The sequence below is a fragment of the Stegodyphus dumicola genome, chromosome 8 (assembly GCF_044657685.1).
Source record: "Stegodyphus dumicola isolate Sdum_Otavi_A_Nest chromosome 8, ASM4465768v1".
NCBI classification, from domain to species: Eukaryota; Metazoa; Arthropoda; class Arachnida; order Araneae; family Eresidae; genus Stegodyphus; species Stegodyphus dumicola.
Genome location: NC_140775.1, coordinates 10,972,350 through 10,988,101, shown reverse-complemented (window position 1 = coordinate 10,988,101; position 15,752 = coordinate 10,972,350). Strand labels below are relative to the sequence as shown.

At 35.0% G+C, this 15,752-nt stretch overlaps 1 protein-coding gene across 1 annotated transcript in view; it reads right to left on the bottom strand.

The window, feature by feature from the left end:
• The window catches only part of LOC118197666 (adenylate kinase 8-like), a 37,449-nt gene that overhangs the window by 1,463 nt on the left and 20,234 nt on the right, over positions 1–15,752 (bottom strand). The window contains exons 6-8 of the mRNA XM_035369200.2: positions 11,585–11,716; positions 8,923–9,012; positions 2,620–2,767 (exon numbers count right to left, since the gene is read on the bottom strand). Of these exons, the coding sequence (XP_035225091.2) occupies positions 2,620–2,767; positions 8,923–9,012; positions 11,585–11,716 (370 nt within the window). The remainder of the gene's footprint in view (positions 1–2,619; positions 2,768–8,922; positions 9,013–11,584; positions 11,717–15,752) is intronic.

Sequence of the window (15,752 nt, the reverse complement as noted above, 5' to 3'; positions counted from 1 at the left end):
AATATCTGTCTTGGAAGAAAATTTAACAGACGATAACCATGTGTAAACTGTGATACTTTCAGCTACAGTGTGATACATGCAATCAATTTTGAATTTTGTTTTTGATATGGGCGAATAATTATTATATGGATACGATTATGTGCCTTTTTTGGAAATCTAGGAGGACAAGAGCAGATTTTGAGAACTAGTTGTGGTCCGCGAACTACAGATTGAGAAACGCCGCTGTAGTCACATGTATATCTCAGCAGTTTCAGTATTCAGCTTGAGCAAACATCCTGAGGGCCTTCTTGAACGGTCCTTTCTGCACCTCCATACTTGTTCATGTTTCACAGTTACTGATACACCGTTACTGTTACACCATCACAGTTACTGTGAAACACCTTTGTGAGTTTGTAGTAACTCACAAGCAAGCAGTTAAAAGTCCTTAAAAGCCAGATTTTGGACTTCAGTCAAGATCTCTGGCAACGATTTAATTTTTCTGTCTCTTTTCGAAGCTCTGGAAAATCCCGATTGCTAGAAAACAGCATATAAATACGGCTATTCTGACGGCTAGCGATCAATCAGTCATTTGTTAATCCGTTCTGAGTGATTTCAGAAAGACTGCGATTCAAGGAGTGTTAGATGAATTGTGTTTTTTAATTTATGACATGAGTGGCATCTGTAACTTAAGATATTTCTTTCTCGTGTGTTAAGGAGGATTTACTTATATATCTGTGTTCTCCTCCAGCTATTTGCAACTATTTGTTTTGCTACGTAGTAGTTACAATAAATTCTTCCTGCTCATCTGGAGTCATTATTTAAACACTTAGCTCGGAGCAATATGCTACATCTTGTTATATTGACATCTTACATTGGCTCGATTCAGCACTACGCGTTGAAGAAAAGATCAGTGCAGATTTTAGCTCAAGATATTTTTCCAAAAGCATATACAGAATATATAAGCAAATTATGTTATTAAATTATGTTTAAATAACATAATGCATATCGCAATAAGGAAGCCTAGTAATTTTATCCAATGACGTTAATTATACTGTATCACTGTATCATACGTGACTATCCTGTTAACATTCCTTTAGCATAGTAGTTACAATAGTAGTTACCTATTAATTTAGAAGTCAAACAACAAAAATCAGCGTTATGTTTTCAAATTCTCACAGGACTACTTTCGATGGTTTTACCGAACCATCATCCTCAGCTGCAAAAACGCAAATGAACGAGATAAGATATAGTGATAAAATAAGAAAGACTGGTCAGGAGTTAAGCCACAGGCGCCATCTGTTGATGAACATTAAATTATGTTTTAGTTCTCGTTTCATCAACAGATGGCGCCTGTGGCTTAACTCCTGACCAGTCTTTCTTATCTTATCACTATATCTTATCTCGTTGGTTTTCGCTTTTGCAGCTGAGGACCAGTCCAGCTGAGACCATTGAAACAGTCCTGTGAAAATTTGAAAATATAACGCTGATTCACTTCTAAATTAATAATTGTTCAGCGTGTTATTATATCTTAATTAGTAGTTACCTAATTAGAAATTTGTCTAAGTAAAATACTGTATCGACAATTGTACTAAAAGAATGCTAAAATATATGGTATGGTATATATAGGCTTATAATATATATAGGCTGGATTAATTCAGTATAATATGGGTGTTAACAATTTTATCTGCATGCACGGTGGGTTGCGATAATTTTTTGCATTCTTCCGCTTTTAAAGAACAAGTGGGAAGAGGCATGAAATCCAATTGATTAAATCCAAGTAGTAGCAAATCGACTACACCTAAACCTTTAGTTCGGAAGCTATTATAGAGCCTATTATATTTTTAGGAACAGGAAGCGTGAAAGTTAAACTGTGCCGTCGTCGAGATTTTAACAGTGGATCTTCCAATGTTATATGAATGTGTTAACCACTTATACCACAGGAACATGCACGGGGGATGAGATAATTTGTTTCACTTTGACCTACTTTCAATTCAATTGCTTTCATGAGTTTGAGGAACGCGCAAGTAACACGTGCCTACGAAAGTATTGACAACATTACTTCGAAAAATAGCAATCGTAATTGAGATAGTCATATACCATTAAGAATGAGATTTAATCAGGAAAAGTAACATATTTAGATACATTATAATGGCTTAAGATAGAGCACAGTCTCAACACAGACACGGATGCCGAAGTTTACATAATCCGTTTAAGCACAAGTTGTTACACAGACTGACTGCAGGGGAAAAATTCGTCTCTCCCCGTCAACCCCATAGGCTTGCCATACAGGTTTACTTTCTTTGTTTACTGTTTCGCCAGTTGGCGATTTTCCCTAGAATTTTTGAGTTTGTATCGCCTGTTTGGCGCTGCCGTTGCAAATTCTTAGGGCTGCAACTTTTGGTGGGCTTTTTAAATTGTAAATTTTGTTCAACCTTTTGATCAAAGTTTGTTTTCGGCAAGTCTACAAATAAGGCCAAATAAGTTATTCTTTTTCTGAAGTTTCTATTTTGGAGGGTTGGTGAAAACTGTAGTGTGGATAATAATTCCTAATCTACAAGATTGTATTTATTAACTGTGTTATAACTGCTATTGCTGAAAGTTTTATTTTGAGTCCTGTCAATAGCCATTTGTATATTTTACCTGTTTACTTGAAATCCTTCAAGGTATTGAATGAGCAGTTCAGCTTGCTTCAAAGTGTCAGGAAAGTTGAACATTACCCACCCTCGTTCAATGCAGTCACTGCGAAGAAGTCGTTGAGACGCCACACTTGCTAGCAGTTCATCAGGCACTATAAACGAAAAATAACTGACTAGATTACGTCTAGAAAAGGGGGAAAAAACATAAACTTTCCTACTATTTTAGCGGCTGTTTACATTAAAATTTAACCTGAATAATAGCCGTCTTTCTTTGTTACATCGTTTACACTGCCGTGCATTCATAAGACAGTGTATTAATGATCCGTAACACATAGTGAGAAGCCCAGTACTAGGGTGCAACTTCAATTAACACAAACTCGATTTAATTAAAATGATGGGGGAATTTTAGGATTAACTTAATGAGTTCGAAAATGGCCATCCTCAAGAATAAGCAAATATTCATGCGAAACCTCTTTTTTCATTACCTTAATCTTTCGAAACGACCGCATATCATGTGATGAAAACAAGCAATCTCAGTATATCGTTTGCAAAAATAATACACTCCGAGCGTTTTGTTGGGAAAATGAATTTAAAACGTTTGCATTCGTTGATAGATTATGCAAACTAAAATTTGCTTCGTATTAAACATGTCACTGAAAACCTGGACATCACAGTAAATGTTCAGAGCAGGAAGGAAGATAAAGATTGGAGACAGGTAACTGCATCAATCAATAGTTAATTTGGGAGAGTTCACAAGAAGGTTATAGAATACAAAATTGTATTGCTGTGGACTCGATATTAGCTCATCTTGCTATAGCTATCTAATAGCGCCATCTTTTGGTGACGATGGTAAATGCGCCATCCCTCCCACTGCGTCGATGTTCTTGAAGCTAGTAAAATACCTTTGAGGTCAAGCAGTGGCCTTGTGGCTTAGAAACCAAATAGCGAGCCACAAAGTGCATTTCGACTTCTAGTACGGATATTTGGCTCTGTTTTTTGGTCCAAGCCCTGTCTGATCACTCCACCGTTCCGTAGACCCTCGCAGAATTGGTCATACAATACTAGAAGATGCGAATGGTTGTTGCAATTGAACCCGTGCTATGAGCTCGAATGCCAACCTTCTGCGTCGATATAATTAATCTTTTGTGATCTTGTCGTTTGTAAGTAATCTTTGTCGCTGACCTGCGATTCACGCGCAGCGTGTCGGAGAGTGCCGTGTGAAGGGTTAGTGCATATATTTGTTGTTCGCCGTTTTCTCCAAGTGTGCGGAGGAGAATGACTTGTCATGTTCGTACTCGTCATCAGTGTAAGAGTTCGGCGTTAGCTCTCCTTGCTGTCGATGACTAGAAGGCAAGTAGCAACATAAACGGAGAGGAAATCAATATTCCGGCAACTCCATCTTACTTGAAAAAGGAGCTGCCTCAAACGACCACCCTGAAATGGCAACAGGGACTTAGGTGATACGGAGAGGCACACACGATTTCTTTCCGAAAGTTAATCTTCAAAAAAACGTGTCCGTCCCGCAAATCACTACCTTTATCAAGGACCGTTTCCTGTTTATTTCCTTCGCTGGCATTTCGGAAACTGCAACGTGCGTCTGCGGAACAGATAACTCGCCAGACCACTACGTCTATCAATACCCTCTCGCCAACGCCACTTATTCACGTCCGTGCTTCAGCAATGTAGACATTCACAGACGATTTATTATAGAAAATCGTGTCACGGATAAGATATGTCAGACTATCATCACGATTGCTGCTCTGGGACAGGACATCCGCCAGGTCTTATAAGACTTTCACTCGCTCAGCTACCCGCACTTTAGTCAACAAAACATAATATATTCTGCAGTGCAGAGTTGTGGAGACTGAACATTTAGTACAATCATGCAAATTACAATGAACGGCGAACCGCGAACATATGCGAACTCATTGTATTTGTATTTATCTAAACTCCCGAAAGGTGCTGCTATGGAGCTCCAGGGAGTTGTTGTTTCTACCCAGAGGAAGATGTAAGAAGTATATCTGTTTACTCTCCTAACCGCCAGGTGTCCTAGCCCTCCGTCACCTGTCACTTGTTGCTGAATATAGGGCCTCTCTTGGTGCGGATAGTAATTGCGCCAACCCTGTTTCTGTTTCCTTGAAGCTGGTAAATCACCTTAGGATTCGAATCGAGATCTCTGGTGTATAAACCAGACATCATACAGTAAAAGTAAAAGTGCATTTCGGTTTCTGTTGTGTATATTTAGATATGTTTTCTAGTCCGAACGCTGACTGGTCACCAAGCCACTAAAGCGTCAATACAAAAATATAGTCTACACGTACAAATTCCAAGTATGTTTTTACTATTATTATTTACGTGCTCCGCTTTTAGGACTACACGGAAGGCAGGGGTGCCTTCGTGGAGGATTTTCTAAGAGAAACTGGCTCGTATACACGTTACATATGAGGAAAACCACGAAAACACCCATGCAACCAGCCCGTTCGCGGGAATCGAGTCTCGTAACGAACTACCAGTGTTCAGCGACTTTACCGTTCGGCCCCTGGTGGTCCAATCTAAGTATCAATACAAAAAGGCATTTTTTATTCGATTGTAGGCGTTATATGGAACCATTCTTGCCAGTCTGCAAGAAAATTTACTAGTAGCCTTCCACAATTATTGGCAGTATTCCAGAACAATATTTTTGAAACTGGAACTATGCGCCATTTTTAAGATGTTATGAGAATATTTTTATTTTACTTCTTGTATTTTATACAATGCACATTTCTTTAAGTATTCATATATTTCCGTCGTGTGTTTGTAGTTTAAAAAAAAATGTACCGTAATAGACATTAAGATAAAATATTTTTAGTGTTCAAATTATTTCGGACCATAGTTTCGCTTTTTGAGGTTTCAATAAAATATTTGAAAGTTAGATTTCGAAATACGCTTTATTTCACATATATTGGAATATTTAATTTCATTAAAGATACGATTCATTAAAGATAAGATTATATATTCAAAAATAAGCATTTCCATAACTACGGTTTACTCATAGGGAAACGCAGCTGTCTAGAATAACTTTTGTCTGATTCTATCAGCAAATTTCTTTACATGAGGATAAGCAACTATGGATTGTCACAGACTTTGAATCAAACAATCTTCGTCAATTTGATTTTGATCTACGTTATGATTTTATCGCCTAACTTTAAATTTTACGCTGGCATTTTTGTCTTCCAACTTGTAGAGTTTCTCGCTTAATCCTATGTGCAATAACTTGAATTGCAAATAAGGAAGGGGAAATTATAAATGCTTCAAGGTTAATTCCATCGCTTTGTACTACATACACACGCTTTTAGTAAGATCAAAGTTTCAAAGCACTAAAAATCATCCGCATGAATTTATGTCACTTAGCATCCATCACGGTTAAGTCTAAAAGTAATCTTCTGCATGGAATAGATTAAGATACAATCATTTAACGACACAGAAAATCATTATTGATTTCTCCATCTCTGCAGTTACTAAAAAACGTATATTTATGATATATCGATTTTTAGAAATTATAACATACAAGAGATAAAGCTGTAATGAGAAAGAAACATATACGTAATATTACATACGTAACATACACGCATAACATATACGTAATTAAACATATACATATATACCAAATGACTTCCTTGTACGACCTATTAAATTATACTTATTCTTGCTGTATTTCATTTAAGCTCATTTCCTCGAATCTGATTAGATATACGTATTTATCACTCAAACAATTCAGTTCTCACTCCGCGGCACAGCAAAAACCTTTTGCATAAAAACTCAAAACATCTTCATTAAAAATAATAAACTACACAAAAACCTGAAACTTCGAATACAGTTAAAAATCAGATGAACAAAAATTTTTTATTTAAAATATTAGTGTTTGGAAACTGGCGGAAAGACAAAAACGTTCGGTGCATCAAAATTTAAAGTCAACTTTTGGTCCCACTGGGCACAGCAACACTGAATTTGGTGCAACAACTGACTTAATTCACTATTCTACTAACAGTTTCAAATGTAAACACATTTACGCCACTGTAGGATTAGCTCCAGTACGCTTTTAAATTGCTGATAATTCTACAACTATTGCATGCAGATTCACAGTACAGATCGCAGGCGTATAAAACTTGACCGATATTAAGAAAAACATAATTCAAACACTTTTAAAGCAAAAATTACACAAGTTACCAACATATAAAATTAAAAAAACAGCTCATCGAGCAGGGTATGAAGGTGGGCACACGCACACACACACACATATATATATATATATATATATATATATATATACACTGTTTGGTGCGTCCGAATGCAATAAAAAAGGGAGGTGCGAAACTAGACGTTATTACAGTGCAATATACAAAATTTCAATATTATACGACTAATCGTTTTTGAGTTATGTAAGACAGATGCGTACTTACATTTTAACCTCCAGAAAATATCCTTTCTAAATCGATTTTACAATCCGTTTTGGAAAAATGAGTCCTTCATTCTGTCCGTACACACGTATATGTTCATGCAAACAAATGCTCCGAATGTATTTGAGAGCGTTCAAAAATGGATATTTTCGTTGAAGTATGATACCCGAAATTCTTTCGATACAATACTTCATTTATTCGTACATTTCTTTATGACAATAAATACTTCATTTTTTTCGTACAAGGAAGCAAAGAAGAGAGAAATTATGGAAAATAAAGTTATCAATAATTTTTTAATTACTAATGTGGTGCATTTGCTTTGGTTCAGTTCTTTTGTTGAAATCATTGGATTTAAAACTTTCGGGAAGAAATTTCCTCGCTAAGAAAAAACATCACCTTTTTTGATACTTAAAAGCTGTCACTGAAGTTGTACATTTACCTTACTTTGTACCATGCATTTACAGAGCCTGATTTCCCGAGGGATAAATGGGACATTCGCCTGGGAATACGCCTTCTAGAAGGTTTCAATAGTATTTAAAATATGTAAAATTTTATCTATTTTTTCAATTCAAGTTTTTAAACATATAAAATTACATCCAAAATCTATGAGTTCTATTAGTTTGAAAGAAGTTGAATTTTTTAACTTTACTTTAGTCATACACTTTATTATTCAATTGATAAATGATATAGCTATATATTAATTTGGTCACATGTCGCAACTACATTATTTGTATTAGTTATATTATTTTATAGACGTTAATTATTATAAAATTATACAAAATATTAATTATTATAAAATTATCATATAAGCGCAATTATATATTATATTATTATCATATAGGACCTTACATATTAGGAGAAAAGTTTCGTTTCTCGAAATTTTGAGTTAAATTCCGAATTAACTACGTCATTGCCTTATGTAAGTTATATGACATGGATAAGTCTCGAAATGACGCAGTGCAGAAAAATTTACTACTACAAAGAAGGGGAAATACCCACATTAAAATTAAATATTAAGGTGTCATTGCTAATTTGAATTATAATTCATATTTACATATTTTACCTTATATATATATATATATAAACGCATATATAAATTAATGTACGATGGGAGCATTTATATAAAAAGAGATTACTTCTATATTATAATGCATTAAAAGTATAAAATAAAAAAATTAATTAATTAAATATTTTTTTCGATTGAAATTTTAAAGTAAGTTAGCCAATTCCATTTTAAAACTAAATTTGTCATTAAAGTTTTAATCAGAATTGGGTATTTTATTCCCAGTGTCACACTCTTAGATGTAGTGAACCCTTTGATAGTGTCGACCTCTTAAAGTGGCCAGCATTTTTTTAAGATTTGAATCTACAGTGATAGTAAACATCACCTATCTACGTAAGCACTTCAACAAGAGACTAAATTCACAAAGAACCATGAGTAGTCATCTCAGAGACAATTCGCTGAAATCAAAGTTATAAAAATTTAGAATCTACTGGAGAAACTTCTATTTAACAACGCAACAACCTCGTCCCCCAATATTCAGAGCTGTGTACCCCCTATAATTCGGGTTGTTGTTAAGGCTACGTCAGTATAGATTTGCTAATGCGAACGTACAACATTTTTTTCTCTTCAAATAGGGCATTGGTCTGCCGTCCGCCAAGCAGTACTAAAACGCTGGTAGTTTCAATCTGGGTTCAATCCGAAGCAGACGGTCTGGCTGCATGGACGTTTTAATTATTTTCCCATGTGGAAACATGTATATAAACCAGTTTCCCTTAGAAAGTCCTCCACGAAGACAATCCTCCACTTAGGCAGATAGCCCTAGTGTGCTGTGCCATAATCAACCAAACTAAATAAAAAATGCCATTACCTGGCTCCGGCGTTTTTAGGATTTCTTGAAACTTTTGCTTTAATGGAGAATCTCTAAGAGCAGCTCTACGTAGTTCCTCTTGATAATCAACTGAAAAGAGAAGTGCAGTTTCTTGTAAAAGAATAATTTTTTTCCATCAAAAGAAGAAAAGATGCTTGAAATTTATCATAACATTCGCAATCGCTAATTTTACTGCAAATAGGTGAATGCTTTAATTTTTTAATCTAACAAATTCACTAGAACAAAGATAAATATACAATGAATAATCATAAAAATTAGGCAGAATTCACAACAATTAGGAGAATACCTTGAACCGTGTTCTTTTGCTAATATTTCAGTACTTTCGCCGAACTAGAAGTAAGTATCTCCGTCTTATATTTCTCTCAGAAACTAACAAATTACCGTACTTATTCGCGTATTTCCTTCCCCGTTTGTGTTACCTTGTACGAAATAAAGTGAGTATTGCAATCACGAAAAATTTCGGGTATCATATTTCAACGAAAACATTAACTTTGACTGGTGTCGAATCCATTTGAATAATTTTTATGCGTGACATCTGTACCTATGGACGAAAAAAAGAACTCTTCCCCCCCCCTCAAAATAGATTGTTAAGGGTTTAAAATGTATTCAGAAGAGGGTTTTTTTTTCCCCGTGACGTCTCGCATAACTCAAAAACGAGTAAACGTAGAACGCTGATGTTTTGTATATTGGACTGCTATAACATGTAGTTGCGCACTTCCCTTTTTCGTTGCAATCGGCTGCACCAAGCGTATATATATTTCCACGCTGTTATTCGGCCCAGTATTTTTATTATGTTGTTAAATTCAGCATTTTTTGCTTTAAAGATGATTGAATTATGTTCTTCTTATGCTCTGATTAGGGTTTTTATGCCTTTAATTAATCTGTATGCAATAGTTATAGAATCAGAAGTTTAAAAGTAGCATTAGGCCTAACGAGGCTGCCTATTGTTTACATTTAAAACTCTTAGAACAGTGAATTAAGTCAGTTGGTGCACTAACTTCAGTGCCTTTTTTCAAAGTGAGACTGAATTTTTAATTTGGGTTATAATTTTAATTTGCATATTTTCTCCTTCTCCTATGTATATATAAATGAAAACTTTATCTCCTAGGAAATGTGAATATTTATTAGGACAGAATTTCACAACCAACAACATCAAAATATTCTACTCTATTTTTTAAAAATGCATGAGTATTTAATATCCTCTGTTACCATAGTTACATTCTATCTCTCACGTTTTCATTATCGCAAATGCTTTGAATGATCATGTCGCATTCTGGTGGTAAACTATGGAAATTGGTAACTTAATATTCATTAGAATTTTGAAACTCAAACAGCCAATAATAATTTTACAGCAGTATTTTGTAAAAATTACGAAATTTAATTTTTTATACGCTTCTCCGATCCTTATATTTATTTATATTTTGGAAAAATGCAGTCTAAAATACTTTATTCTCGTGAAGTTTTATTACTTTAGAATCATAATCTGGATATCACAAAAAAATTCAATAAAGTACAAATATTTTTCATTTTTAATTTAATGCAAATAATATTATGAGTTGCAGCCCCCAACCAACAGCCTGCATATGTTGAAGTCTACGTATCTTTCCTAAAATACGAATTCTGTAACATGCTTTGAATTAGATCTCCATTTTGAAGAAAACAAAAATCATATTGATTAATATTAATCAGCATAGAAATAAATGTTCATCATAAATAAATGCTCTTAATATCGGAAACCCTTTTCTTTATCTTCTTTTTCTTTTCCTATTTTACTTTTAATTATTAGCAAACGTAAGCATTTCGTTCCTCAGTTTGTGAACATGATTTCGCCTCTGAACATGTTCTCCGATTTAACTTTACGAGGTTTACGATTAAACTTTACGAGGTGATAAAATGCAGCTATACAAGCAATATTCGTCATAGAATGTCTGGGCGGAACGCAAAAGGCGAGCCACTAAGTCGCATTGTAAATGGTATAAAAAGAGGTCAATGCTGACACTCAACGGCATTTTCTACCGTGGATTGCCAAGAGGATGGCTGGTTGTACGAACTACGAAATTTTCGGGGCGATGGATTGGTCGGAGGTGGTCCCATAGATCCAAGATCACTGGACACACTATACACCAAGATCACTGGATTTCTTGTGTTTGGACTTTTTCTTGCGGTGCTATACGAAAAGCCTATCTACCGACTGTCCCGTTGAAACCAATATGGATCGATACTCGGGAAATGCCTGGTATCTTCGCAATTGTGCGTCATTCAATATCGCGCAGGTGTGAAGCTTACATTACAGCTTGCAGAATGTCTTTTGAACATTCACATCAATTACATTCTTGTTAATAAAATGTTTTCTGAAGTATCTCCTCTCATTCTTGTGTTAATTTTTTAAATGTGACAGTGAAAAACTACCTTTTAGCTTCACACGGCTTGCGTTCCAGCCATACATTCTATGACGAATATTGCTCGTATTGCTGCGTTCTATCACCCCTTAAAGTTTTGCCCACTTTTTCATATTCACCCTGCATACAAAAAGTTACTTATATTTCGTAATTTTTATGAAATTGATTTCTTGATATTTAACAACTTGTGGACACGGTGTGTTAGCAATACAAGTGGTTTTAGCACCATAAACCAAACTTACCTTTGACTACATGGTATTTTTCGGCCAATTTCGAAGCCATCGTTTTACGACCACTGCCATAAGGTCCTAGAAGCAAGACTCTGGGTAAGTAAGGCAAACGAGGGCGCTGTTTGCTTCGAACGAATTCAATGACTGTCGAGAAAGGTATACAGGCATTTAAATTTCATGAATTTCTATTAGAACTGATTACAGAATATAAACTTTTCTTTCAGAAAAAGACATCTCCGCTTTGAGACTATTCCTAAAAATTGCACACATACATACAGTGTGGTCACAAAAAAAACTTCTCCGATATATGAAACTCTAATGGCCTATCCGCTCAACCAATCGAAATAAAATTTCAGATATTACTATTTGAAGGTATGCGCTCGAGATAGCGATGATTTAAAAACAATAGAGCGCACACGGTTACAGGTACCGGTGACAGGTGAGAGCAGGTCCGGACATCCGGGCGGCTTGCATAGACTAATCTGGTATCGTCCGGATCCCTCAACTATCTAAAGCTACACTCCGAAATCAAGACAGAACATGGCCATACAAGGGCAAAGTATCAGATTTTTCTGCATACGGAATCAAACATTCTCCTAGTTACATCGCATATTAACACACTGCTACTCATACCCGTTACACTATACATTTTATAATATGCATTGCATTTGATCATTGCACTGTACTTAAGGCACATGTACAAAAACTCATTGCTACACTTAATACACTATACATTCTATGCTATATATCATTCCGAACATTACTCTTGAAAAATCAACATAGATTCTGAATAACGCAATTTATTATATAAGATATAACTTGAATGTATAGTACATAGCATGGTTATATAAAACATAGTTTTTGATACAACAGGCTTAAGTAAAGAGCAAAATTACACATTACAAACAAGTTACACAATTATACACAGAAATACACGTTGGTTACTGTTAGAGAGTGAGATCCGTCGAAAGAATAATGGACTGTAATCAATTATAAAGGTTTATTCATCAATAGAAAGGCACGGGGGCCTGAAGGATCAGAGCTGTACGCTCTTGCTAGCGCTGATGGCTATTGCAAAGAGATGGCGCACGAGCCCAAAAAGAACAACCGCTCTGTTTGCGGTCTACAGAAGTTCTGTCGGTTAAAAGGGGTGGGGCGTCGCAGCGCCCTCTAGTGAGATGAATGTTGTAACAATAAGATGAGACGGAACAGTTACTGTATGCTGTATTATAATGTACAAAATAACATATAACATATTTGAGGACACAGTACAGCCCGTTTTACTTTTGATTAAATAACATTATGCTAAAAGTTCACTGTTGCATAAATTTTGCTGTGTTCTGAAAACATACCAAACATAACTTTGTAATTAAATATTCTCCTGGTCACATTGCAGAAATTTCTAAATTTTCGAATGGAAACGACAATTTTTAGGCCAAAGGGACTTTGTTCCTGAAGGACTATTGTTGTTTTCTGTTTCCTGTGCTTATTAATCAGAGCGTTGAAAAAGTGTAAATGGCGTTGGAACGATACACGTTGGATGAAAATTGCCGGCTTAAAATATTTGCAAAGAGAGGCATTAGTTTCAAAGTCTATTGACACAACACAAAGAGGGCGTGAATTGACGCACTTTGCCTACTACTTCTTGGAAGCGTTTACTTACCACATGTATAAAAACGTCCTTCATCACAAGTGCTCCGTATACAATAATGATGCAGAATTACGTAATACCAGAATTGCAGCAGCGATATGTCGCTAATAAGATTGCATGAATGCAAGATAGTGCTCACGAATACATGTGGCGACATGTGTTCGTGAAGTGCTACAACAGCACTTTGAAGATAGAGACATCTCTCGCAGTTTTGCAGTTTCTTGGTCACCGCGATACTCAGACGGATTTCTGATTCCTAAGTTATCTGAAATCTGAGGTCTAACAAATCTGTGAGGTTTGTCAGAATTAAAAAATGTCATGAATGAAATATGAAGTTATACAGATTCCTCCTGCTGGTCTTTATGTAATGTTCCTCATTGCTGTTAGCAATCTTCTGCATGCAGTACGTTATCGTCTGCGAAGGCGAGTATACTGAAAACTTGTAATTCAAATAATTTTTTCCTCTTTCCTCTCTTGTGTTGTCATTGGTCCGTTACAAAACTCTTCTTTTCAAATGTTTTTCGCCGGCAATTTTCATCATACTTATATTGTTCCAACCTATCTATAGTTTTTCAATACAGTGGTCAATTTACGCGGGAAAAAAGTGTGAGCTGCCATTCGAAAATTTCGAACTTTTTTTCACTGTAGCCGTAACCTCGAGAGCCGTTATGTTTTAAATCATAGCAATTTGAGCGCATATCTTATAATAATATCTGAATCATATATTATAATAATATCTGAAATTTCATTTCGATTGGTTAAGGGAATTCATACATTAGGGACATTTTTAATGACCATATTCTAATCGAAGTTATAATTTCCACACTCAGTGGTTAGATTCTGTGAGTTTCGGTCCACTTTTATGATTGTTTTTTATTTATAGGCAAATATCAGCGTAACGTTTTAAACTTAAAGGATTTTATTTGTTCTAAGCTTTGTAAAACTAGGTGGTGTATTTAATTATGGCAAAGCACACTAGGGCTATCTGCCTAAGGGGAGGGATGCCTTTCGTGGAGGACTTTCTAAGGGAAACTGGCTCGTATACACGTTACACATGGGGAAAACCACGAAAACACCCATGCAGCCAGCCCGTTCGCGGGATTCGAACCTCGGACCGAACTACCAGTGTTCAGCGACTTTACCGCTCGGCCGCTGGTGGGCTTTGTAAAACTAGGAAACTGGGTTAAGTGTCTGAAATTTATCTGCTGAAGTCAACTGAAATTATTCCTAAATGCTTACCAAAGAAAAGAAAAATGGTAGAAGACGTTAGTTTGTATGCTAAATTTTAACTCTGGCGAATGCAAATTTTGTCATGTACTGCTCCGTGTTTAAACTTATTAAACACCAGTTGACAGAATATTAGCTATTTTTAAGGTATCCGACTACGTTCTGATCGTCAATTTTGAAGAAATTTTTCAAAAAAATTTTATTACTTTAATTTAAAGCTTATATTTTTAGCTTCTAAAAACTATTTTTGTTTTGTCTCTCTGGTGATTAGAAGTAGAGTTATGACTGTTTTTGTTGTACATCATGAACCGGAAGTTGCTGTTTAAATGGCCAGAAGTTGATATTTAAGGGAAACAGACTGCTCTAAACAAGAATATTTCATTTGAATACTGTTGGCGGTATTCAAAAGATGATTTTGAAATATATGTATTATTATTATTATGTGCTTGGAAGCAAGATTACTTTCGAAATTTCAGTATCATATTTGGCAACATTTCCGTTTGTCTTTACATTCTGATTTGATTACACTCTGATTTAGCATGCTTGTTGTTATTCAGTATTATTTTTTTATCTCATTATGCTTTGTTATTTTAACATTGTGATAAAAATATTTTCACTTTATTATTGTAAACGTCGTAATGGGTCGGCGTGGAACTTTTCATTCTAAAAAACGACGATTTGCTGGAAACAGATATACTAGGAAACCTTCTACCAGTGAATCAAAACTAGGAAACAATAAAACATTTTCTGAAAATTATAATGAAGCTAATAATGCTGCTGGTAATAGAATATTCTATGTAAAAATTCTAAAATCTGTATTTTCTGCATTATCCTGTCCAGTGTGTTTCGAAACTCAAAACAATGAGAGTTTTAATAACGTATCTAACCAAAAGTATCATACCAAAACAAGTGTTTGTTGAGTTGACAACATTGTGTCTTGGTTCCTATATAGGAGTAATACAGTTTAATAATGGATTTTTGGGGAAGTTAAAAATATTGGCAAAACTTAATATGAAACATGAACAATATACTGACTGTAAAGGGATATAACTGTATTGATAAAACTCGGATTGTTGACTTAAAACGGCACTCTTTACATTCCGCAAAAATCACAAGAAAAAAATTAAGAGCTTCTTTAAAGAAAAAAATCTTCTAAAATAGAGTTAACAGAAGGTGTAATATACAAAACAGGGCAGTTTTAGCAATGTAATATATCAATTTGTAATATATTTTCTAAAGATAAAACTTTAAATTTGTTTTTTAAAAAACTTGTTTTTGTCAACATTTCTAATACGAAAAACA